The following is a 24,591-nucleotide window of genomic DNA, read 5'->3' as shown; positions in this document are numbered from 1 at the left end:
TTCTTCAGCTAAAGTAGGCATAGGTGTGTGTTTGTGTGTGTTTGTATGTGTGTGTATGTTTGTGTGTGTGTATGTTTGTGTGTGTATGTGTGTGTATATGTGTGTATGTTTTTGTGTGTGTATGTTTGTGTGTGTATGTGTGTATGTTTTTGTGTGTGTATGTTTGTGTGTGTGTATGTTTGTGTGTGTGTATGTGTGTATGTTTGTGTGTGTGTATGTTTGTGTGTGTGTATGTTTGTGTGTGTGTATGTGTGTATGCTTGTGTGTGTGTGTGTATGTTTGTGTGTGTGTGTGTCCCCTAATTTACTTGTATTATACAATTATGTCTATATATGTTTTTCAAATACTCACAAGAAAAATTATTTTAACGAGCCGACCCGCGGCATATCATATGCCGCTTTTTAGTTGTTTTATTTTCTACTTTTCAGTAATTCATAATTTGTGAATTCGACAATACCAATGCTGCCACTGAAAATATTTGCTTTAAAACACTATCAGTATGTCGTTAAGAACGATACTAACCCCCTTACCTCCCCCAACCCCTACCCTACACCCCCCACCCCCGTGAAAGCAGCCTCCTCTTAGTTACCCCCCCCCTAGGTTTAAAATCGTTTCAAACTAACTTATCTGCGCCTAATAGCCGTCACTAAAGCCGGCTCTACGAATGTAAACATTTAGCGTGAACCACAGCTCACCAGACCATGTAGGGGTGGGGTGGTAGGGAGCGCGCTTACAGCTTGTTTTCTAGCGTCTCCCAGAAGAGAATTATATATATATATAGATACCGTCTAATAATATGTACCTTTAGCTGGACAATATCTATTTCCACATTCTATCGTAAACACACCCCCCCCCCCCCCCACACACACACAGCTGTATACAGTTCCAAGAGCCGATGTGTTATAAGCCCCGCACTGTTAACCAATTGTGTGGTGTGGTGAATTCTATCCCACACACAACACATCACACACTACACACAAAAAACAACCCTGTGTGTCTGCAGGCAATTATTTTGTGTCTGTGTGTGTCTGCAGGCAATTATTTTGTGTCTGTGTGTGTCTGCAGGCAATTAATGAGCTCGCTGTACTAGAAAACACAGGTAAACTGCCCCTCCCACCCCCCCCCCCCCCCCATCCCGTCACACACACACCACGTCCGCCCTATTTTTAAAATGACTTGGCTATTTCCCAGCTTGTCATTAAAAGCTCTACAACATTCTCTAATTAGTGGTGTCACTAAAATCTCTAGAACATTCTCTAATTAGTGGTGTCACTAAAAGCTCTACAATATTCTCTAATTAGTGGTGTCACTAAAAGTTCTAGAACATTCTCTAATTAGTGGTGTCACTAGAATCTCTAGAACATTCTCTAATTAGTGGTGTCACTAAAAGTTCTAGAACATTCTCTAATTAGTGGTGTCACTAGAATCTCTAGAACATTCTCTCGCTAACTGTTGGCACCTGTGCTGGTTCTGATGGGAAATCTGGGTCAATCAAAAACTCTTAGAACTCATTAGCGACAAAATAATGTACCTATTAATAGAAAGTCTGTAATGTGGTCAGTTGTGTAAGTTGTGTCAGTTGTGTCAGTGGTCAATTATGTCAGTGGTCAGTCGTGTCAGTGGTCAGTCGTGTCAGTGGTCAGTCGTGTCAATGGTCAGTTGTAATGTTACTAATGATTACATTCACTTACTATGTAATCTAAAAATGTAATCCGATGGTTGTAAAGATCCGACGTCTGGATGACGTCACGTCCCACCTGAACCACCTGAACCCTGGAGGGGCCGGCACTGAACCCTGGGCTAAATTAGATCGCCACAGAAGAATCCGTGATATTTCTTGCTGTTTTCTACAATGGATCCAGGCCATTTGTATTGCAATCAGGGAAGTTTTAAACAAAATGACTCAACACAACTACAACTAGTTGCGTGATTTTGTTTTAAACAAATTTGGCCAGTGACTAGTGACCAGTGGCCAGTGAAATCCAGTTGGTTCTATTGGCAGTGTTCAAGATTTATCTAGGTATAAATCCGGTGTAAATCCTTCCTATTTTTGATGGGGGGAAAACCCTCCCCGTCCATCTTGTATTTTTAATTGTACTTATTTTCCCGTTACACAATCAGATAGAACCCAATCAAATCACAAGCCAGCCTTAGAGCCTTTACTTTCTCTATGTAAAGCAAGCCTTATAGCCTTTACTTTCTCTATGTAAAGCAAGCCTTATAGCCTTTACTTTCTCTATGTAAAGCCAGCCTTAGAGCCTTTACTTTCTCTATGTAAAGCAAGCCTTATAGCCTTTACTTTCTCTACTTTGATTGTAATTAGAAACTTTAACATTTAGTACTTCTTCTACCCGTTTTGGTGCCCACCCAAGGGCCTGCGCCCGGGGTGGTCGCCCATTAATTCTCCCCCCCCCCCCCACACTCTAAATGTGTGCACACATGCACACATGCACACTACACACGTCAACACACACACACTAAAACTGTACACATGTACACAGCTGACGGAGTCATCCTTGACCTTGGTCAGTCAACTTAAGCCTTGACCTAGATTTGGATCGCCTGGCCTTGAGGCTGAGTCTTTGGATCAGACCTCGCACGAGCGTGCATGGATGCTGACGTGCGTGCTCACGGACTGAGCGCACCTGCCTGATGACGTCATGAAACACAAGCTGTACGCGCTCTGGCTCAGCTCGTGCTGACGTTTCGTAGAACGAGGCTCCAAGGTCAAATGCTGTTTCACGACCTTTGACCCCAGTCACCTCATGCGTGCAGTCCATTTTGTTGGCTGCAATTGGACATTTCAAGTTGATTGATTAAAGTGGACATTTCAAGTTGAATGATTAAAGTGGACATTTCAAGTTGAATGAATAAAGTGGACATTTGACTCGCCTAATAAGACCAGCGGTGTCTCCACTTGACCTCTGACCTCCAGCAGCAGCTGGTGGTAGCCGGCTGTAGCTGTGAAGCTGGGCGGGCTGGAGATGGCGTAGACCATCAGAACACCATCAGCCCGCTGTATCAGGGACCTGATGATTGGGTCATCGCACTCAACCTGCGGGCTCACCTGTGAGCAGGGGCGGATTAAGAGGTTTAAGTCGGATTAAACTTCAATCAGTGTTAAAAAAAAAGTATTGTATTATATATATATATATATATATATATATATATATATATATATATATATATATATATATATATATATATATATATATATATATATATATATATATATATATATATATATATATATATATATATATATATATATATATATATATATATATATATATATATATATATAGTTTGATTAAATCTAACACACAGCTTCAAGATGTGCTCAGGTTTACCCATCGTTTCGACGACACATAAACGTCGGCAACAGTGTTACCTGTATTAAATCAGTCACAAATATATCATCTGTCACAAATTGTCACAAATGTATCATCGGTCACCATTTGTCACAAATGCATCATCGGTCACCATTTGTCACAAATGTGTCATCGTTCACCATCTGTCACAATATGTCACAAATATGTCATCTGTCACAAATTGTCACAAATGTGTCATCTGTCACAAATTGTCACAAATGTATCATCGGTCACCATTTGTCACAAATGTATCATCGGTCACCATTTGTCACAAATGTATCATCGGTCACCATTTGTCACAAATGTGTCATCGTTCACCATCTGTCACAAATTGTCACAAATGTGTCATCTGTCACAAATGTGTCATCTGTCAAAAATTGTCACAAATGTGTCATCTGTCACAAATTGTCACAAATATGTCATCTGTCACAAATTGTCACAAATGTGTCATCTGTCACAAATTGTCACAAATGTATCATCGGTCACCATTTGTCACAAATGTATCATCGGTCACCATTTGTCACAAATGTGTCATCGGTCACCATTTGTCACAAATGTGTCATCGTTCACCATCTGTCACAAATTGTCACAAATGTGTCATCTGTCACAAATTGTCACAAATGTGTCATCTGTCACAAATTGTCACAAATATGTCATCTGTCACAAATTGTCACAAATGTGTCATCTGTCACAAATTGTCACAAATGTGTCATCTGTCACAAATTGTCACAAATATGTCATCTGTCACAAATTGTCACATTGTGTCACCTGTGACGGCAATCTCAGCTCATAAAGCCGCAGGCAGCAGGCGACTCCGTCCACCGTATCCCAGGTAGATAATTCAGATTTCTGGTCTGGAAGGTGACATAAAGGTGACATAAAGGCGACATAAAGGTGACATAAAGGTGACATAAAGGTGACATAAAGGTGACATAAAGGTGACATAAAGGTGACATAAAGGTGACATAAAGGTGACATAAAGGTGGCATAAAGGTGACATAAAGGTGACATAAAGGTGACATAAAGGTGACATAAAGGTGACATAAAGGTGACATAAAGTTGACATAAAGGTGGCATAAAGGTGACATAAAGGTGACATAAAGATGACATAAAGGTGACGAATTAAATAGGTGACACCCTGATGACATTTAGAGATGTATGACTGACGTGTGACATGACTGACGTGTGACATGACTGAGATGTGACATGACTGACGTGTGACATGACTGACGTGTGACATGACTGACGTGTGACATGACTGACGTGTGACATGACTGACGTGTGACATGACTGACGTGTGACATGACTGACGTGTGACATGACTGACGACTCACGTTTAACCAGCTTGTTCCCCGTCTCCCGCCCTGCAACGTAGACCTGACAGATGGCTGCAGGCAGATGACATTGTGTCAGTAGTGACATGTGACATTGTGTCAGTAGTGACATGTGACATTGTGTCAGTAGTGACATGTGACATTGTGTCAGCAGTGACATGTGACATGTGACATTGTGTCAGTAGTGACATGTGACATTGTGTCAGCAGTGACATGTGACATTGTGTCAGTAGTGACATGTGACATTGTGTCAGTAGTGACATGTGACATTGTGTCAGCAGTGAAATGTGACATTGTGTCAGTAGTGACATGTGACATTGTGTCAGTAGTGACATGTGACATTGTGTCAGCAGTGACATGTGACATGTGACATTGTGTCAGTAGTGACATGTGACATTGTGTCAGCAGTGACATGTGACATTGTGTCAGTAGTGACATGTGACATTGTGTCAGTAGTGACATGTGACATTGTGTCAGCAGTGAAATGTGACATTGTGTCAGTAGTGACATGTGACATTGTGTCAGTAGTGACATGTGACATTGTGTCAGCAGTGACATGTGACATTGTGTCAGTAGTGACATGTGACATTGTGTCAGTAGTGACATGTGACATTGTGTCAGTAGTGAAATGTGACATTGTGTCAGTAGTGACATGTGACATTGTGTCAGTAGTGACATGTGACATTGTGTCAGCAGTGACATGTGACATTGTGTCAGCAGTGAAATGTGACATTGTGTCAGCAGTGACGTGTGACATGTGACATTGTGTCAGTAGTGATGTTTGAGTGGATGGGTTTTTTATATGTTATATAAATATCAAAATTTAATCCACAATTCCACCCCCCCCCCCCACAAAAATTTCACGTGCCCCCCCCCCCCCCCCCCTCCAACCTCCGGATCATTCAGACTAAAGGTAGAGCCTACTTCTATATTCTATACCCGTTTTGTCAAGGGGGGGCACTTGGAAAAATAAATTGGGTGGTAGGCGAATTTCAATTGTATTTCGTTCGGGTGTGGCGGTGGGTAGACTTTCTTCGGCGTCGGGGGAAGGAGGGTGAAGCCCCCTACCCTAATGATGCCTGAAAGAAACTCTGTATGAAGACCACTTTTAGACAAATAAATTAGGCCGTTATGTGTTTTTTATATCAAGTAACACATTATTATTGTGTATTTTTTCGGCAATGGCTTTTCAAATCTATGTTAATGACGTTATTTTATTGTGTACTATTCCGTCTTTAGAACTGTACTTATTTCGTTTCGTTTTGAAAACTTCCTATATGTTCCATGTGACGTCACGGTCTTTCACTATGTATCTTTTAAATTTCCTTGTGTTTTCTTTAGAGTGTTCCCGACATAGCGTAACTATTTTTAAAGAATCCACTTTATTTATGGCTTTTCTTCCACTAAGTCAAATCTATAGATGTACTAGGCATACTGCCTAGCTTTGCTTAGGTTTTTTTAAAAAAAAGCATTTGAGATTTGAATGATTAATTAGTTAGTGATTTTTTTTTAACATTCCACTTAATTTTATTGTATAATGGAACTAGCCGTCCCGGCCAGGCCCTGCTCTGGCTTCTGTGAAAAACCTTTCTGTTAAAGACCATTACCTGTGTGTTTAGTAATCATCATAAACCCGGCATTGCCCACCCAAACCACAACCAACCAAAACCAAAACAACAAAACGCAAACATAACGCTAACACAATTACAAATACAAACGAAAACAAAAACCTAACAACAAACCCAACCACAACCACAAACACCAATACAAACACAAAGAAAAAACAAACAAAAAAGCAAACAAAAACAAAAACCTAACAACAAACCCAACCACAACCACAAACACCAATACCAACACAAAAAAAACAACGAAAAAGCAAACGAAAACAAACCAAATCCAAACGCAAAACCAACCAAAAACACAAATACAAACCCAAAGAAAAAACACAAACAAAAACGAAAAAAGAAAGAACAAAAACGAACCAAATCAAAACGCAACCACTAACGCAAACCCACCTAAACACAAAGAAAACAATAACGCGAACATAAACGCCCGGGGCGGAATCACCTGTTTTAGCTTAATGAACGACTATAGTACCCCAACTTATTCATAGTCTTTTGCACTCACTTAAACGAACGCGCCTGTTTCAATTTAATGAACAATTATAATACTCCAAGGTTATCCGTAAAATACCTACAACATTTGCACTTGATCAATCCCCGCTAATTATGTAATTCTTTTTTTTCCCAACACCAAAACAAAGTAATAAAAAGTAAATTCTTTTCCACTAATGCAATGGTTTTATAAAGGGAAGTAATTGTGTTTTCCTAATTTATCAAAGGGAAGTAAGTGCTATAGGACTAAATAAAGACATAATTAGAATTTTTGTAAAAGATGATATTTTTTTAAAACTTGTGTTTAATGAACATGCCGAAAATTATTACTTTCAGTTTGATAAATGAAAATTATTTCCCAAAACTTTCAATATTAATTTTTTAACTCATAAATTTAGACCATAAGGACTTTAATTATCTAACACTTAAATCCATTGAAGTATGTGAACGACAAACAAACAAACTTATTTTTACATACAGAATTGAGCTTTATATATTAGATTAAAGCCTACATGCTTCAGACAAAATATTTTTACGGGTGTTATTAATATTACCTTGCAAATACAACCTACGCACATCTCTAAAATGTTTACACTACAGTTTATTAATCGCATGTTGCTTTGCAATGTCTGAAAACATAAAAGTATCAACAAATTCTAAGCAAATACACATTTTTCTGTAACTTTTTTTCCAATAACCTTCGCACTAAATTTGATTTTTAAGCTTCTGCATTAACTGCAGACCGAGTAGGCTAAAATTTTCACTAAAATTATTACAGCAGTCTTGTTTAAAAACTTCATACTTTAGACCAAAAACCTTACAAAACACAATAATAAACTGGAAGATTTTACCTATTGTGAAGATGAAAGTCAGAATGCTACTGTTGCCCTCTGGTGCCTTCCTACTTTACTAGGCCTATACGTTTCTTTATTTATATTTACTGCGTATTTATTGACACGCGAGATTCTACAATTATTTTAAGTCATTCGATATTTCTTTTGAAATTTTTATATAAGAATGTACTGCATCTGGACAAATATAACGGCCCTAAGGGGTTTTACGAAGGAAAAAAAGGTTGGTTTTTTTTGTTACCCTCCTTAGTCGGTCTACGGCCTCACAAAATATCAGGGGGATCGTTCGGCATTTTTTAAAAATATATAGCTCATATAAGGAGAATTTCACTGGAGGTCATTTTGTAGCCCTCATCGAGGGCTTATAGTCTGACCAACAGTTTTCCCATACGCCATAGTCATCTACAGAGTTGCGTGCAAAAAATTAGCCAGATGTACAGTGGTCAAGTACCCTAAAATTTGTATTGAAATTAAACTGGTGTTTTTTTTTTACATAAATTACAAAGGTTATATAAGGAAATACGACAGGGCAGTTTTGACCACTTAACAGATTTTTTCCGGATATGGCGAGTTTTTTCTAACATCCCTTGGCGTTCTTCTAAGACCACACAAAATATAAAGATAAAGGGGGTCGTTCGGCAAAAGTTTTTTTTCGTTATGTAGCTCAAATAAGGAGAATTTCACTCGCGGTCATTTGTTAGCATGAAAAGAAATCTTGTGATTTACATAGATGTGCCGACCAAAATCTTATTTTAACAAATATCATTGTCTAAAACTTTAAGTTTTAAAAAGTTTCCAAAAAAAGGCGCCACATTGCTGAACATGGCCTCCCCTGCTTCCCCCCCCCCCCCCCCTTGCGTACTGACACGTACATTTTATATATGTGACATGCTGGGGAGGGGGGGGAGGAAGCTGCAAATGTGTCTCAAGACATACCTCCCGAACTTACCCACACCACCACACACCCCGTTCACTTACTACACACACTACACACCCCTCCACACACAACACTCACCACAAACCACCCGCACACCACACTGATCCCCCTCACTTAACCCCCACTTGACCCAGGTACAGACGCACAAACGTTGTTGACTAACACACAGACACCTGCAGACACCTGCAGACACCTGCAGACACCTGGAGATAAAGTGGAATCTGCTTGACGATAGCACATTATTTATAGCCGTCGGTTGCTGTAGAAATAGGTCAGCCCCGCCCCTCCCAATGGTTGCAAATACACAAGCAAGTAGAGAGGCAAGTAGAGAGGCAAGTAGAGAGGCAAGTAGAGAGGCAAGTAGAGAGGCAAGTAGAGAGGCAAGTAGAGAGGCAAGTAGAGAGGCAAGTAGAGAGGCAAGTAGAGAGGCAAGTAGAGGCAATTAGAGAGGCAAGTAGAGGCAGGAGATAGGCAAGTAGATAGGCAAGTAGAGCCAAGTAGAGAGGCAAGTAGAGGCAAGTAGAGAAGCGAGTAAGAGAGGCAAGTAGAGAGGCAAGTAGAGAGGCGAGTAAGAGAGGCAAGTAGAGAGGCAAGTAGAGAGGCAAGTAGAGAGGCAAGTAGAGAGGCAAGTAGAGAGGCAAGTAGAGAGGCAAGTAGAGAGGCAAGTAGAGAGGCAAGTAGAGGCAAGTAGAGAGGCAAGTAGAGAGGCAAGTAGAGAGGCAAGTAGAGGCAAGTAGAGAGGCAAGTAGAGAGGCAAGTAGAGAGGCAAGTAGAGGCAAGTAGAGAGGCAAGTAGAGGCAAGTAGAGCCAAGTAGAGAGGCGAGTAGAGAGGCAAGTAGAGAGGCAAGTAGAGAGGCAAGTAGAGAGGCAAGTAGAGAGGCAAGTAGAGAGGCAAGTAGAGAGGCAAGTAGAGGCAAGTAGAGAGGCAAGTAGAGAGGCAAGTAGAGAGGCAAGTAGAGAGGCAAGTAGAGAGGCAAGTAGAGAGGCAAGTAGAGAGGCAAGTAGAGAGGCAAGTAGAGGCAAGTAGAGAGGCAAGTAGAGAGGCAAGTAGAGGCAAGTAGAGAGGCAAGTAGAGGCAAGTAGAGAGGCAAGTAGAGAGGCAAGTAGAGAGGCAAGTAGAGAGGCAAGTAGAGAGGCAAGTAGAGAGGCAAGTAGAGGCAATTAGAGAGGCAAGTAGAGGCAGGAGATAGGCAAGTAGATAGGCAAGTAGAGCCAAGTAGAGAGGCAAGTAGAGGCAAGTAGAGAAGCGAGTAAGAGAGGCAAGTAGAGAGGCAAGTAGAGAGGCGAGTAAGAGAGGCAAGTAGAGAGGCAAGTAGAGAGGCAAGTAGAGAGGCAAGTAGAGAGGCAAGTAGAGAGGCAAGTAGAGAGGCAAGTAGAGAGGCAAGTAGAGAGGCAAGTAGAGGCAAGTAGAGAGGCAAGTAGAGAGGCAAGTAGAGAGGCAAGTAGAGGCAAGTAGAGAGGCAAGTAGAGAGGCAAGTAGAGAGGCAAGTAGAGGCAAGTAGAGAGGCAAGTAGAGGCAAGTAGAGCCAAGTAGAGAGGCGAGTAGAGAGGCAAGTAGAGAGGCAAGTAGAGAGGCAAGTAGAGAGGCAAGTAGAGAGGCAAGTAGAGAGGCAAGTAGAGAGGCAAGTAGAGGCAAGTAGAGAGGCAAGTAGAGAGGCAAGTAGAGAGGCAAATAGAGAGGCAAGTAGAGAGGCAAATAGAGAGGCAAGTAGAGAGGCAAGTAGAGATTCAAGTAGAGGCAGGAGATAGGCAAGTAGATAGGCAAGTAGAGCCAAGTAGAGAGGCAAGTAGAGGCAAGTAGATAGGCAAGTAGAGCCAAGTAGAGAGGCAAGTAGAGGCAGGAGATAGGCAAGTAGAGAGGCAAGTAGAGAGGCAAGTAGAGGCAGGAGATAGGCAAGTAGAGAGGCAAGTAGAGAGGCAAGTAGAGAGGCGAGTAAGAGAGGCAAGTAGAGAGGCAAGTAGAGAGGCAAGTAGAGAGGCAAATAGAGAGGCAAGTAGAGAAGCGAGTAAGAGAGGCAAGTAGAGGCAGGAGATAGGCAAGTAGATAGGCAAGTAGAGCCAAGTAGAGAGGCAAGTAGAGGCAAGTAGATAGGCAAGTAGAGGCAAGTAGAGAGACAAGTAGAGGCAGGAGATATGCAAGTAGATAGGCAAGTAGAGAGGCAATTAGAGAGGCAAGTAGAGGCAGTGGAGGGGCAAGTAGAGAGGTAAGATGACAGGAAAGTAGAAGAAAGTACAACTACTTGCCAGTTTTCCCGACATCCCTAGCGCCGAGCACCAAAATTTTGAATTCCTCGTCAAACAATGAGCTGTCACCTTCAGACCTCAGCCGTCCTCTGCCACACCACAACATGTCCTCGATGTCCTCTAGGTGTCCCCTAGATGTCCTGGATGTCCTCTTGATGTCCTATGACCTGTCGAATGTAATGACCATGTATGACCCGTCTCATTGCGGGAAACACGTGATATGTTGCCCCAATGTCTTTGATAGTCTGTCTTGGATAGTCTGTCTTTTTGGATAGTCTGTCTTGGATAGTCTGTCTTTTTGGATAGTCTGTCTTGGATAGTCTGTCTTTTTGGATAGTCTTGGCTGTCTTAAATACTCTCTCTTAGATAGGATGTCTTGGATAGACTGTCTTGAATAGGCTGTCTTGAATAGACTGTCTTGAATAGTCTGTGATTAGTTTTTTAAGAATTTTAAAAATTTGTTATGCTTTTTTTTCTGAAGTTTTTTTCCTGATATTTTTTAATTGACATTTTGTGTAAATCTTTTTTGAATAATTTTTATGTTTACAAGCTTTTATTCAACTTGATGCCTAGTGCTTTTTTTTTTTTTTTTGTCTTCGTCATCATGTAACGAAAGTGGCGAACAATATTTTGACCACTTCTAACGGACTATTTTCTTTGAAACTTGGTGCTTCGGTCAAAACCCGATGAAAATACCATGTCACATAAATTTTGACTTCACTGGATGCTTATTTATTATTTTTTTTACGAATTAACTAAAGTTTCTAAATTTATGTAATAATACACTAAAAAGGAGAAAATAAATTATACACTACTATTTAAATTACTATAAAGAAAAGCGTGGGTCTCTTCCTAAATATTAGTAAAAGGTATCTAATAGATACTAAAGTGAACCACGCTTTTCTTTATAGTTATTTAAATAGTAGTGGATAATGTTTAGGAAGAGACCCACACTTTTCTTTATAGTTATTCAAATAGTAGTGGGTGGGTCTCTTCCTAAAAATTGGTAAAATTATCCATTAAAATATAAATTTAAAATGTACCATAATTATTTAAATAGTGGTGCATTATTATATATTTACATATTCGAAGAAAATCATTTATTTTCTAGTTTTAGCGCATAAATTATATAATAGTTTGTGATTACATTTTTTTGTTTTTTTTACCATGTTTTTTTCCACCGGTTCAACATACACGTGACACCATTCACACCTATAATACACACCTGTAATACACACCTGTAATACCCCCACCTGTTGGATACCTCGAAGAGACACCTGTAGTTTACTCCGCTAACACACTTGCAACACACATTTAACACACTTGGAGAACACACCTGTGGCACATCTTAGCACACTATCATGCGAGTTACCTGATAGAGGTCGACTTTTATTCGACTCCTCAAATGCTACACAGTTCCAGTAATTTTATTCGACTCCTCAAATGCTACACAGTTCCAGTAATTTTATTCGACTCCTCAAATGCTACACAGTTCCAGTAATTTTATTCGACTCCTCAAATGCTACACAGTTCCAGTAATTTTATTCGACTCCTCAAATGCTACACAGTTCCAGTAATTTTATTCGACTCCTCAAATGCTACACAGTTCCAGTAATTTTATTCGACTCCTCAAATGCTACACAGTTCCAGTAATTTTATTCGACTCCTCAAATGCTACACAGTTCCAGTAATTTTATTCGACTCCTCAAATGCTACACAGTTCCAGTAATTTTATTCGACTCCTCAAATGCTACACAGTTCCAGTAATTTTATTCCAATCAACTTTAATCACAAATCAACGTTACTTCCCCTAAGCTAGTCGCTACCAGAAAGCCGCCAAACAATCGCTCACTCTAGCTTTTATACCGGCATTCGACCTTGGGATAACAACACACAAACACCCCGGGGTTAACTCAACTCACACCCGCACTCTTCCCAAAGTTCGAAACTATTCTAACCAACTCTAATCTAACCTACAAACCGTCACAACACATGGTAATGAGATGTGGCCCGCAATACACATCGTGTCAGTGGTCCTAGTCCATCCACCAGTGGTCATAGTCCACACTCACCATGGACCAACAATCAAGCTAACAAACTGCTAAAACAAACCAAATAAAACACAGACCAAATAAAACACAGACCAAATAAAACACAAACCAAATAAAACACAAACCAAATAAAACACAAACCAAATAAAACACAAACCAAATAAAACACAAACACAATAAAACACAAACCAAATAAAACACAAACCAAATAAAACACAAACCAAATAAAACACAAACCAAATAAAACACAAACCAAATAAAACACAAACCAAATAAAACACAAACCAAATAAAACACAAACCAAATAAAACACAAACCAAATAAAACACAAACCAAATAAAACACAAACCAAATAAAACACAAACCAAATAAAACACAAACCAAATAAAACACAAACCAAATAACAAACAGACCAACAGACCGACAGACCGACAGACCAACAGACCAACAGACCAACAGACCAACAGACCGACAGACCAACAGACCGACAGACCGACAGACCGACAGACCAACAGTACTCACGTCGCCTGCCTGCGTGACGTGGCCGCCGCGAGAATTCGTTCAACTCTGCGAGTGCTGGCAGTCGACGTAGAAAGGGGGGAGGGGGTGGAGCTAAGACGAGAGACCACGTGTTCAATGTAAGAGGTGACCTTGACATTTGAATAGAAATGGATCTGTAGAAATATTTGGCTGGTTTTATTTCAGCTGACATTCACTGATGTCAATGTGACATACGGCTATCCCGGAAGTCTACTAGCCCCTCATCTAATGACCAAAAGGTCACATGACCCACTTACAGCTGCAATACAACAAATGATATAACAAATGATACAACAAATGATACAACAAATTATATAACAACTGACAACTATAACACACGATGGATGAAAGACACAAGTCATCAAATTAGTTTTTAATTTTACATTCCATCAAAAAAGTATTTGCCATAAGTTGATTTGAGACAACACAAGTATAAATGAAAGTTGGAAATAATTTTTTTTTAATTTAAAAAAAAAAACTTTATGGCAATAAGTTTTTAAATACACTGAAAATAAGAAAAAAAACTAATTTATTTTCTTTAATAAAAGCTTTTGTCGCTAAAATATGTGAAAGATCGCATGAGTGACCAAACTACATTAGTTTTAATTTATTATTTTTAGTGCATTGAAAAGCTTGTTGCTATAAAGTTTTTTATATGTTTTATTTTTTAAATATTTTTAGTGATTACTAATTTTGAAGTTGACATGACTAAAAATATTTGCCTTAAAACACCATCTGTAGCTCGCGATATCTGAAAGGCAAGTGTCTGCCCCGTGAATGCAGCCGTTGGTGACCACAATTTACATACCACAGCAAGTTGATCTAGCGAAGGATAGTTCTCAGTCTTGTTATCCCCCCCCCCCCCTCTCTCTCTCTCTCTCTCTCTCTCTCTCTCTCTCTCTCTCTCTCTCTCATAGTTTCAGATCACTTAATTTTTATTTTATTTTTGTTAATAGTTGCATTTTCTAGATCGACAGACGATTGTAAACATTCTTGTGAACCACAGCTCACCAGACTGTTAGGGTGATCGCGTCTAGCTAGTTATCTCCCCTTCTGTTTTTAACACGTTTTGCTTAACTCGGCTTCGCGTTTATTTGTTTGTTTGTTTGGATGTTTGTTGTTAAAATTGACATCGAAAATTAGCCCACTTCTGATTGCTCTAGAGATCTGAAATTTGGAATGCAGGCTATTTTCGCCTAACAATTTCAGATGCAATCATAAAAACTAGCAATTAGAGACCTAAATTAGCTTAATTAAATTACGCCCCAAGGACCATAAAATCGAGGACATGATTTCTAAACATACCGACAAGACTGGAGGCCTATTGACACAGTTACTTCGGCCCCAATCGATGTGAGCGCGCTGGCCGTGATCGTATAGTGGTTAGTACTTCGCGTTGTGGCCGCGACAACCCAGGTTCGAATCCTGGTCACGGCATGTAGGCTTAATTAAATTACGCCCTTTCTCTGTTTAAAGCGTATCTGTCGCTCAAGATTTTTAGTCCGTGTATTTATAAACACTTAGTCAAGTCATACTTAATCAAGTCATTAGATAAAGTAGAAAATAAACTATATAAAAAACTTTTTTAAAAACCACGTTTTTCTTGTGGACTAAAAAGTAGAAAATAAATTTTTCTTTTGTGCTTCCTCGAGCTGTGCAGGTTCTTGTGATGACTGACAAAAAACGTGGGTCGGGCAGATGGGTCGGGAAATTTGATGGTGAACGTACCCACGTTTTTTGTCAGTCATCACAAGAACATGCACAGCTCGAGGAAGCACAAAAGAAAAATTTATTTTCTACTTTTTAGTCCACAAGAAAAACGTGGTTTTTTTAAAAGTTTTTTTTAAGTATTTTATTAAATATAGTAATCTATCGAGTGATTTAATTTTGTTATCTCCCCTTAGTTTCGAAACCGTTTAATTAATTTTTAATGATTAATTAACATCTAATTAAATTAAGCAACATATAGACTTGTCACCGAAGTGCAAGGCATCAGGAACTTTGAATGAAATCGCTCCATTAGAAGTGGGTCAAACTGAGTTACAAGATTATCCACAAACCCACAAACATACATTGAGAACTAAATAAAAGCTTGTAAATAATATTGTGAATATATGTTCAAATTGAGGAGGTATTTGGTTCGACTTTGAGAAATGATTGAATAGTTTGGTTATAAAATTGTTTCTAGAGTTTTCAAGTCCCTCGAATCATGAACTGACTTTGGCGATTCCTCTCCTGGCTTTGGCGAATTTAGCTCTGACTTTGGCGAATTTAGCTCTGACTTTGGCGAATCATGGCCTGACTTTGGCGAATCATGGCTTGGCGAGTTTCTGTGTTCGGTGTTTTCTCTCTTGGGCTGCCTCGGTCCGTCCCTACTGGACCTGGCCTGTCGAGGCGTGGCCTTCCTGCCCAGGCTGAGCTTGTCCTCCAGGGGTTTGTGGCTGCTCCGGTTGGGCTGGAAGATGTTGGCTGTGATCTCGAGCGCGCGCGGCGTGCAGACGGCGACACAGGCGGCGTTGTTGGGGTCGTCAGGGCGGAATAGATGGGCCAGGGGGTTGGGGTCATCCAGCTGGAACTCGACGGACAGGCGCCTCGCGGGGCGGGACTTCATGCACGACCTTCTACCGGCTGACGACCCCTGACCGCTGACCTCTGACCTCTTAGTCTTGACCCCACAGTTGAGACTGCAACACGTCCCGTCAGTCAGGTCTGCAGTCGACAGGTCAGGGGTCACGTCTTCCTGCAGGTAGAAATGGGTCACCGGGTCCTGACCCCCACACGTGACCTCTGTGTGTTTAGGCGCCAGCAACTCTGAGCTGACCAGCAGACTGTCCTCTGGAATTTTGTCCACCAAGGCTGACGAGGACTTGCGCAAGTTCTCTGGGCTGGTGGGTAGGGGACGCTGAAGGTCATCACGACCCGTCAGGAAATACGTTTGCATTTTACCTTTACCCTTGACCTCGATTTCTCCACGGTACTCAAGATGGTATCCAGCAAACACCAGGAGGCTGTCCCGAGCTGAAGAACTTAGGTGGATGCGTAGAGCTGGGGAGATGGTAGTTGATGGTAGTTGGGGAGATGGTAGTTGGTCTTAAATATGGGGAGATGGTAGTTGGTCTTAAATATGGGGAGATGGTAGTTGATCTTAAATATGGGGAGATGGTAATTGATGGTAGTTGGGGAGATGGTAGTTGATGGTAGTTGGGGAGATGGTAGTTGGGGAGATGGTAGTTGGGGAGATGGTAGTTGGGGAGATGGTAGTTGGGGATATGGTAGTTGGGGAGATGGTAGTTGGGGAGATGGTAGTTGGGGAGATGGTAGTTGGGGAGATGGTAGTTGATGGTAGTTGGGGAGATGGTAGTTGGGGAGATGGTAGTTGGGGAGATGGTAGTTGATGGTAGTTGGGGAGATGGTAGTTGGGGAGATGGTAGTTGGGGAGATGGTAGTTGATGGTAGTTGGGGAGATGGTAGTTGGGGAGATGGTAGTTGATGGTAGTTGGGGAGATGGTAGTTGGGGAGATGGTAGTTGATGGTAGTTGGGGAGATGGTAGTTGGGGAGATGGTAGTTGATGGTAGTTGGGGAGATGGTAGTTGGGGAGATGGTAGTTGGGAAGATGGTAGTTGATCTAAAATATGGGGAGATGGTAGTTGATCTTAAATATGGGGAGATGGTAGTTGGTCTTAAATATGGGGAGATGGTAGTTGGTCTTAAATATGGGGAGATGGTAGTTGGTCTTAAATATGGGGAGATGGTAGTTGGTGTTAAATATGGGGAGATGGTAGCTGGGGAGATGGTAGCTGGGGAGATGGTATTTGGGGAGATGGTAGTTGGGGAGATGGTATTTGGGGAGATGGTATTTGGGGAGATGGTATTTGGGGAGATGGTATTTGGGGAGATGGTATTTGGGGAGATGGTAGTTGGGGTGATGGTAGTTGGGGAGATGGTAGTTGGTCTTAAATATGGGGAGATGGTAGTTGATTGTAGTTGGGGAGATGGTAGTTGATCTTAAAGATGGGGAGATGGTAGTTGGGGAGATGGTATTTGGGGAGATGGTATTTGGGGAGATGGTAGTTGGTCTTAAATATGGGGAGATGGTAGTTGATCTTAAAGATGGAGAGATGGTAGCAGGTCTAACCATACAATATAGAACCAGATGTACTATGTTGCCTTTTGAGTGCTGACTCAGCAGACGTCTATGACGTCATCTACTTACGGACGCCAGTGGATTCCATCCTGGAGGCCGTGTTGACCGCGTCACCAAAGAGACAGTAGCGGGGCATGGCCAGCCCCACCACCCCCGCCACCACAGGCCCGGTGTGAAGGCCGATCCTGAGCAGTTAGAAAACAATTGGTCAGGTCACGTGATCAAAAACTGGTCAACAAACAACCTTGGCCTTTACACACTCCACACCTTGACCTACCTGATCTTTAACTTCCGTTCCGGTAGATGCGGAATGCGGAAGGTTTCTATCGATGCCAGAATATCGAGTGCGGTGTTGGCGATCTCCCGGATGTGACGTGCGCCGTTCCTCTCTGGCAGCCCACTGGCCAACATGTAGGCGTCACCGATAGTCTCCACCTGACACGAACACATACACAGATCAGTACACACACGTACACACAGCAATACCCACACATACACACAGCAATACACACACATACACACAGCAATACACACACATACACACACATGCACACAGCAATACACACACATACACACAGCAAGACATACACACACATACACACAGCAATACACTCACATACACACAGCAATACACACACATACACACAGCAATACACACACACACTTGCACACACATACACACACATACACACACATACACATACACACAGCAATACACACAGCAATACACAGACATACACACACCATTCGTCTCCAAAGATAACAAAGATTATTTTGCGAAAAATATTTTCTTGGTTGTTTCCCTTTGTCCATAAAAATGTATGGCCTAACAAAATGTGGGAGGGGCTAGCGAACAAGCTAAAAATAACCATTGGTCACAGTTGATTTCCGTCAGTTTTTTCCAAGAATTAAATATGCTCCTGTCTACACGAACCAATCAGAAGATAAACTAGGGTAAACACGCGTCTAAAAATACGCCATTAGTGGCGTCGTCCTCTTGAATCAGGGCCGTCATCCGGAGCCCGGCCGTTGTGCACGGATTGGCGCCCCATCGTAGTGCGTCTGGGCCTTCATACAGCACGCCCTGGGGCGTCTGGGCTTTCATACAGCACGCCCTGGGGCGTCTGGGTGGTAACGTGGACGAATTCGCACCCCTATTGTTGATTTTGTTTCCATTTTAATAGCTCGGATTTATAAAAACAAATACAAAAAACAAAAACAAAAAACAAAAACAAAAACAAAAGCAAAAACAAAAAACAAAAATCAAAAACAAAAACAAAAAACAAAAACAAAAAACAAAACAAAAAAAAAAAAAAAAAAAAAAAAAAAAAAAAAAAAAACCAAAAACAAAAACAAAAACAAAAAACAAAAAAAAAGCAAAAAACAAAAAACAAAAACAAAAACAAAAAACAAAAAACAAAAAACCAAAACAAAAAACCAAAAACAAAAACAAAAACAAAAAACAAAAAACAAAAACAAAAACAAAAAACAAGAAAAAAACAAAAAACAAAAACAAAAAACAAAAAACAAAAACAAAAACAAAAACAAAAAACAAAAACAAGACCACACGCCTTAAAATACAAGATTGGTGAAAGCTTGAAACAAATCAGCACGTGTACCTTGTATACGTCATAGCGCGTGATGATGTCATCAAAGAGCGTGTAGAGGCTGTTGAGCAGGTTGACCACCTCGATGGGCGTGCTCTGCGAGCAGATGCCGGTGAAGCCGACGATGTCTGAGAAGTAGATGGTCACCTGGTCAAACAGCTCGGCCTTGACCGGCTTGCCCATCTTCAGGTCCTCGGCCACTGTCCTGCAGGGGGGGGGGAGAGTCAGGTTAAACATCACAGGGGGTCAGGTTAAACATCGCAGGGGGGTCAGGTTAAATATCATCCACACAAACATCATCCACATAAACATCCACACAAAAATCATCAACACACACATCCACACACACATCCAGACAAACATCCACACAAACATCCACACAAACATCATCCACACCAACATCATCCCCACAAGTACGGAGCGTCTAACAGATCGTACTGAGGCAACATGCGGTACAGCAGGTTCTCCGTTTTTCTCTTCTCGGCGTCCAGCTCGCTGGTTCTCTCAGCTACCAGCTCTTCTAGGTGGTTCGCGTACTTCTCCAGCATGGCCAGCATGTTGTCTATCATAGTCGTGTGTCTGGGGAGGATTAACGGGTTTAGTGTGTCTGGGGAGGATTAACGGGTTTAGTGTGTCTGGAGAGGATTAACGGGTTTAGTGTGTCTGGGGAGGATTAACGGGTTTAGTGTGTCTGGGGAGGATTAACGGGTTTAGTGTGTCTGGGGAGGATTAACGGGTTTAGTGTGTCTGGAGAGGATTAACGGGTTTAGTGTGTCTGGGGAGGATTAACGGGTTTAGTGTGTCTGGGGAGGATTAACGGGTTTAGTGTGTCTGGGGAGGATTAACGGGTTTAGTGTGTCTGGGGAGGATTAACGGGTTTAGTGTGTCTGGGGAGGATTAACGGGTTTAGTGTGTCTGGGGAGGATTAACGGGTTTAGTGTGTCTAGGGAGGATTAACGGGTTTAGTGTGTCTGGGGAGGATTAACGGGTTTAGTGTGTCTGGGGAGGATTAACGGGTTTAGTGTGTCTGGGGAGGATTAACGGGTTTAGTGTGTCTGGTGGGGGATTAAAGGTTTAGTGTGTCTGGGGAGGATTAACGGGTTTAGTGTGTCTGGGGAGGATTAACGGGTTTAGTGTGTCTGGGGAGGATTAAAGGTTTAGTGTGTCTGATGAGAATTAAAGGTTTAGTGTGTCTGGGGAGGATTAACGGGTTTAGTGTGTCTGTGGGGGATTAAAGGTTTAGTTTGTCTTGTGGGGATTAACGGGTTTAGTGTGTCTGGGGAGGATTAAAGGGTTTAGTATGTCTGGGGAGGATTTACGGGTTTAGTGTGTCTTGTTGGGGATTAACGGTTTAGTGTCTGACGAGGATTAACGGTTTAGTGTCTGATGAGGATTAAAGGTTTAGTGTTTGATGAGGATTAAAGGTTTAGTGTGTCTGACGAGGATTCAAGGTTTAGTGTCTGATGAGGATTAAAGGTTTAGTGTCTGATGAGGATTAAAGGTTTAGTGTGTCTGGTGAGGATTAACGGGTTAGTGTCTGATGAGGATTAACGGTTTAGTATCTGATGAGGATTAACGGTTTAGTGTCTGATGAGGATTAACGGTTTAGTGTCTGATGAGGATTAACGGTTTAGTGTCTGATGAGGATTAACGGTTTAGTGTCTGATGAGGATTAACGGTTTAGTGTCTGATAAGGATTAACGGTTTAGTGTCTGATGAGGATTAACAAGAACCTACTTGGACGGGTTGAGCCGGTTGAGAGTTTTGAGAACGCGGGCGACGGACGGTCGATCGCCGGGCTCCTCGCCCCAACAGTCGCTGATCAGCTGACACAGCTCGGGGTTCTGCTTGGTTTCCCCCGCCAGCATTGGTCGAAACAGGACGTCACGTGGGCTTCTGACTCTGTCAATGATGTCTGCGTGAACCAACAGGAGCCTGGTCATGTCAACCAGTTGATGACGTCATGTCAACCAGTTGATGACGTCATGTCAACCAGTTGATGACGTCATGTCAACCAGTTGGTGACATCATGTCAACCAGTTGATGAAGTCATGTCAACCACTTGAGGTGGGCCTTATGTAGCCCTGGTTTATAAACCAAAGTGGGCCCCAATCTTGCTGTGGTCACCAAAGGCATGAGGGCTCCTAAGACCCCTGCCTTACCAAAGAATCTCAGACACTAAATGGGAACCCGGACACACATTTAGGGGCCCAATCCTACCGTGAAGGTCCATGTCTACTTAGGTGGCCACCACAGCCACTAGTCTAGATGGCCACACCACAGCCACAAGACTAGATGGCCACACCACAGCCACAAGACTACCTAGATGGCCACACCACAGCCACAAGACTACCTAGATGGCCACACCACAGCCACAAGACTAGATGGCCACACCACAGCCACAAGACTAGATAGCCACAACTCAGCCACAAGACTACCTAGATGGCCACACCACAGCCACAAGACTACCTAGATGGCCACACCACAGCCACAAGACTACCTAGATGGCCACACCACAGCCACAAGACTAGATGGCCACACCACAGCCACAAGACTACCTAGATGGCCACACCACAGCCACAAGACTACCTAGATGGCCACACCACAGCCACAAGACTACCTAGATGGCCACACCACAGCCACAAGACTAGATGGCCACACCACAGCCATAAGACTATTTAGATGGCCACACCACAGCCACAAGACTACCTAGATGGCCACACCACAGCCACAAGACTAGATGGCCACACCACAGCCACAAGACTACCTAGATGGCCACACCACAGCCACAAGACTATCTAGATGGCCACACCACAGCCACAAGACTACCTAGATGGCCACACCTCAGCCACAAGACTACCTAGATGGCCACACCACAGCCACAAGACTACCTAGATGGCCACACCACAGCCACAAGACTAGATGGCCACACCACAGCCACAAGACTAGATGGCCACACCACAGCCACAAGACTACCTAGATGGCCACACCACAGCCACAAGACTACCTAGATGGCCACACCATAGCCACAAGACTAGATGGCCACACCACAGCCACAAGACTAGATGGCCACACCACAGCCACAAGACTATCTAGATGGCCACACCACAGCCACAAGACTAGATGGCCACACCACAGCCACAAGACTACCTAGATGGCCACACCACAGCCACAAGACTAGATGACCACACCACAGCCACAAGACTACCTAGATGGCCACACCATAGCCACAAGACTAGATGGCCACACCACAGCCACAAGACTAGATGGCCACACCACAGCCACAAGACTATCTAGATGGCCACACCACAGCCACAAGACTAGATGGCCACACCACAGCCACAAGACTACCTAGATGGCCACACCACAGCCACAAGACTAGATGGCCACACCATAGCCACAAGACTAGATGGCCACACCACAGCCACAAGACTAGATGGCCACACCGCAGCCACAAGACTATCTAGATGGCCACACCACAGCCACAAGACTACCTAGATGACCACACCACAGCCACAAGACTACCTAGATGGCCACACCACAGCCACAAGACTAGATGGCCACACCACAGCCACAAGACTAGATGGCCACACCACAGCCACAAGACTACCTAGATGGCCACACCACAGCCACAAGACTACCTAGATGGCCACACCATAGCCACAAGACTACCTAGATGGCCACACCACAGCCACAAGACTACCTAGATGGCCACACCACAGCCACAAGACTACCTAGATGGCCACACCATAGCCACAAGACTAGATGGCCACACCACAGCCACAAGACTAGATGGCCACACCATAGCCACAAGACTACCTAGATGGCCACACCACAGCCACAAGACTACCTAGATGGCCACACCACAGCCACAAGACTACCTAGATGGCCACACCACAGCCACAAGACTAGATGGCCACACCACAGCCACAAGACTAGATGGCCACACCACAGCCACAAGACTACCTAGATGGCCACACCACAGCCACAAGACTAGATGGCCACACCACAGCCACAAGACTAGATGGCCACACCACAGCCACAAGACTACCTAGATGGCCACACCACAGCCACAAGACTACCTAGATGGCCACACCACAGCCACAAGACTAGATGGCCACACCACAGCCACACGACTACCTAGTAGGCCACACCACAGCCACAAGACTACCTAGATGGCCACACCACAGCCACAAGACTATCTAGATGGCCACACCATAGCCACAAGACTAGATGGCCACACCACAGCCACAAGACTACCTAGATGGCCACACAACAGCCACAAGACAACCTAGATGGCCACACCACAGCCACAAGACTACCTAGATGGCCACACCACAGCCACAAGACTATCTAGATGGCCACACCACAGCCACAAGACTAGATGGCCACACCACAGCCACAGGACTAGTTGGCCACACCACAGCCATAAGACTACCTAGATGGCCACACCACAGCCACAAGACTATCTAGATGGCCACACCACAGCCACAAGACTATCTAGATGGCCACACCACAGCCACAAGACTACCTAGATGGCCACACCATAGCCACAAGACTACCTAGATGGCCACACCACAGTCACAAGACTAGATGGCCACACCACAACCACAAGACTACCTAGATGGCCACACCACAGCCACAAGACTACCTAGATGGCCACACCACAGCCACAAGACTACCTAGATGGCCACACCACAGCCACAAGACTACCTAGATGGCCACACCACAGCCACAAGACTAGATGGCCACACCACAGCCACAAGACTACCTAGATGGCCACACCACAGCCACAAGACTAGATGGCCACACCACAGCCACAAGACTAGATGGCCACACCACAGCCACAAGACTACCTAGATGGCCACACCATAGCCACAAGATTAGATGGCCACACCACAGCCACAAGACTAGATGGCCACACCACAGCCACAAGACTACCTAGATGGCCACACCACAGCCACAAGACTACCTAGATGGCCACACCACAGCCACAAGACTAGATGGCCACACCACAGCCACAAGACTAGATGGCCACACCACAGCCACAAGACTAGATGGCCACACCACAGCCACAAGACTATCTAGATAGCCACACCACAGCCACAAGACTACATGGCCACACCACAGCCACAAGACTAGATGGCCACAGCATAGCCACAAGACTACCTAGATGGCCACACCACAGCCACAAGACTAGATGGCCACACCACAGCCACAAGACTAGATGGCCACACCATAGCCACAAGACTACCTAGATGGCCACACCATAGCCACAAGACTAGATGGCCACACCATAGCCACAAGACTATCTAGATGGCCACACCACAGCCACAAGACTATCTAGATGGCCACACCATAGCCACAAGACTACCTAGATGGCCACACCACAGCCAC

The 24,591-nt window shown here is 43.2% G+C and overlaps 3 protein-coding genes and 1 non-coding gene across 6 annotated transcripts in view; 1 reads left to right on the top strand and 3 right to left on the bottom strand.

The window, feature by feature from the left end:
* LOC131941279 (excitatory amino acid transporter 2) overlaps positions 1 to 142 on the bottom strand; it is a 17,343-nt gene extending 17,201 nt beyond the window's left edge. Inside the window, exon 1 of one of the 2 annotated variants that reach the window (XM_059300449.1) lies at positions 1 to 142. This exon is cut by the window's left edge and continues 192 nt beyond it. The gene's annotated coding sequence lies outside the window, so the exon portion shown is untranslated. The other variant, XM_059300446.1, reaches the window with a different exon arrangement.
* Positions 143 to 1,155: 1,013 nt separating this feature from the next.
* LOC131941265 (ras-like protein family member 11B) lies at positions 1,156 to 13,444 on the bottom strand. 2 transcript variants are annotated; one of them, XM_059300406.1, is made up of 6 exons: positions 13,425 to 13,444; positions 10,852 to 11,018; positions 4,706 to 4,759; positions 4,140 to 4,225; positions 2,893 to 3,067; positions 1,156 to 2,788 (listed from the first exon to the last, which is right to left on the bottom strand). In XM_059300406.1, the coding sequence occupies exons 2-6, from the start codon at positions 10,955 to 10,957 to the stop codon at positions 2,511 to 2,513; spliced, it is 699 nt and encodes a 232-aa protein (XP_059156389.1). In that variant the 5' UTR covers positions 10,958 to 11,018; positions 13,425 to 13,444; the 3' UTR covers positions 1,156 to 2,510. The 2 variants fall into 2 exon arrangements, with proteins under 2 accessions (XP_059156389.1, XP_059156388.1); XM_059300405.1 differs by lacking the exon at positions 13,425 to 13,444 and adding an exon at positions 12,224 to 12,503.
* A 1,363-nt stretch (positions 13,445 to 14,807) lies between these two features.
* On the top strand, positions 14,808 to 14,879 carry Trnah-gug (transfer RNA histidin (anticodon GUG)). The gene has a single exon. It is a non-coding gene; the product is annotated as a tRNA-His (tRNA).
* Positions 14,880 to 15,125: 246 nt separating this feature from the next.
* The window catches only part of LOC131941282 (atrial natriuretic peptide receptor 2), a 33,874-nt gene continuing 24,408 nt past the window's right edge, over positions 15,126 to 24,591 (bottom strand). Inside the window, exons 19-24 of the mRNA XM_059300455.1 lie at positions 20,932 to 21,109; positions 19,633 to 19,773; positions 19,207 to 19,399; positions 17,865 to 18,022; positions 17,657 to 17,772; positions 15,126 to 16,487 (exon numbers count right to left, since the gene is read on the bottom strand). Of these exons, the coding sequence (XP_059156438.1) occupies positions 15,613 to 16,487; positions 17,657 to 17,772; positions 17,865 to 18,022; positions 19,207 to 19,399; positions 19,633 to 19,773; positions 20,932 to 21,109 (1,661 nt within the window). The 3' untranslated portion in view covers positions 15,126 to 15,612. The remainder of the gene's footprint in view (positions 16,488 to 17,656; positions 17,773 to 17,864; positions 18,023 to 19,206; positions 19,400 to 19,632; positions 19,774 to 20,931; positions 21,110 to 24,591) is intronic.

This window comes from Physella acuta, unplaced genomic scaffold (assembly GCF_028476545.2).
Source record: "Physella acuta isolate Inbredline_101_S28 unplaced genomic scaffold, ASM2847654v3 ptg000355l, whole genome shotgun sequence".
Taxonomy (NCBI): Eukaryota; Metazoa; Mollusca; class Gastropoda; family Physidae; genus Physella; species Physella acuta.
This window is presented reverse-complemented; position numbering and strand designations above follow the sequence as displayed.

What these genes read in the sequence shown, in the direction of transcription:
- LOC131941265 (XM_059300406.1), bottom strand. Translation starts at nt 10,957, where the DNA reads ATGTTGTGGTGTGGCAGAGGACGGCTGAGGTCTGAAGGTGACAGCTCA. An exon ending in TAGGGATGTCGGGAAAACTG is followed by an intron (nt 4,760 to 10,851) that starts GCAAGTAGTTGT and finishes ATCTGCCTGCAG; the next exon opens with CCATCTGTCAGGTCTACGTT. An exon ending in GACACCGCTGGTCTTATTAG is followed by an intron (nt 2,789 to 2,892) that starts GCGAGTCAAATG and finishes GTCCAATTGCAG; the next exon opens with CCAACAAAATGGACTGCACG.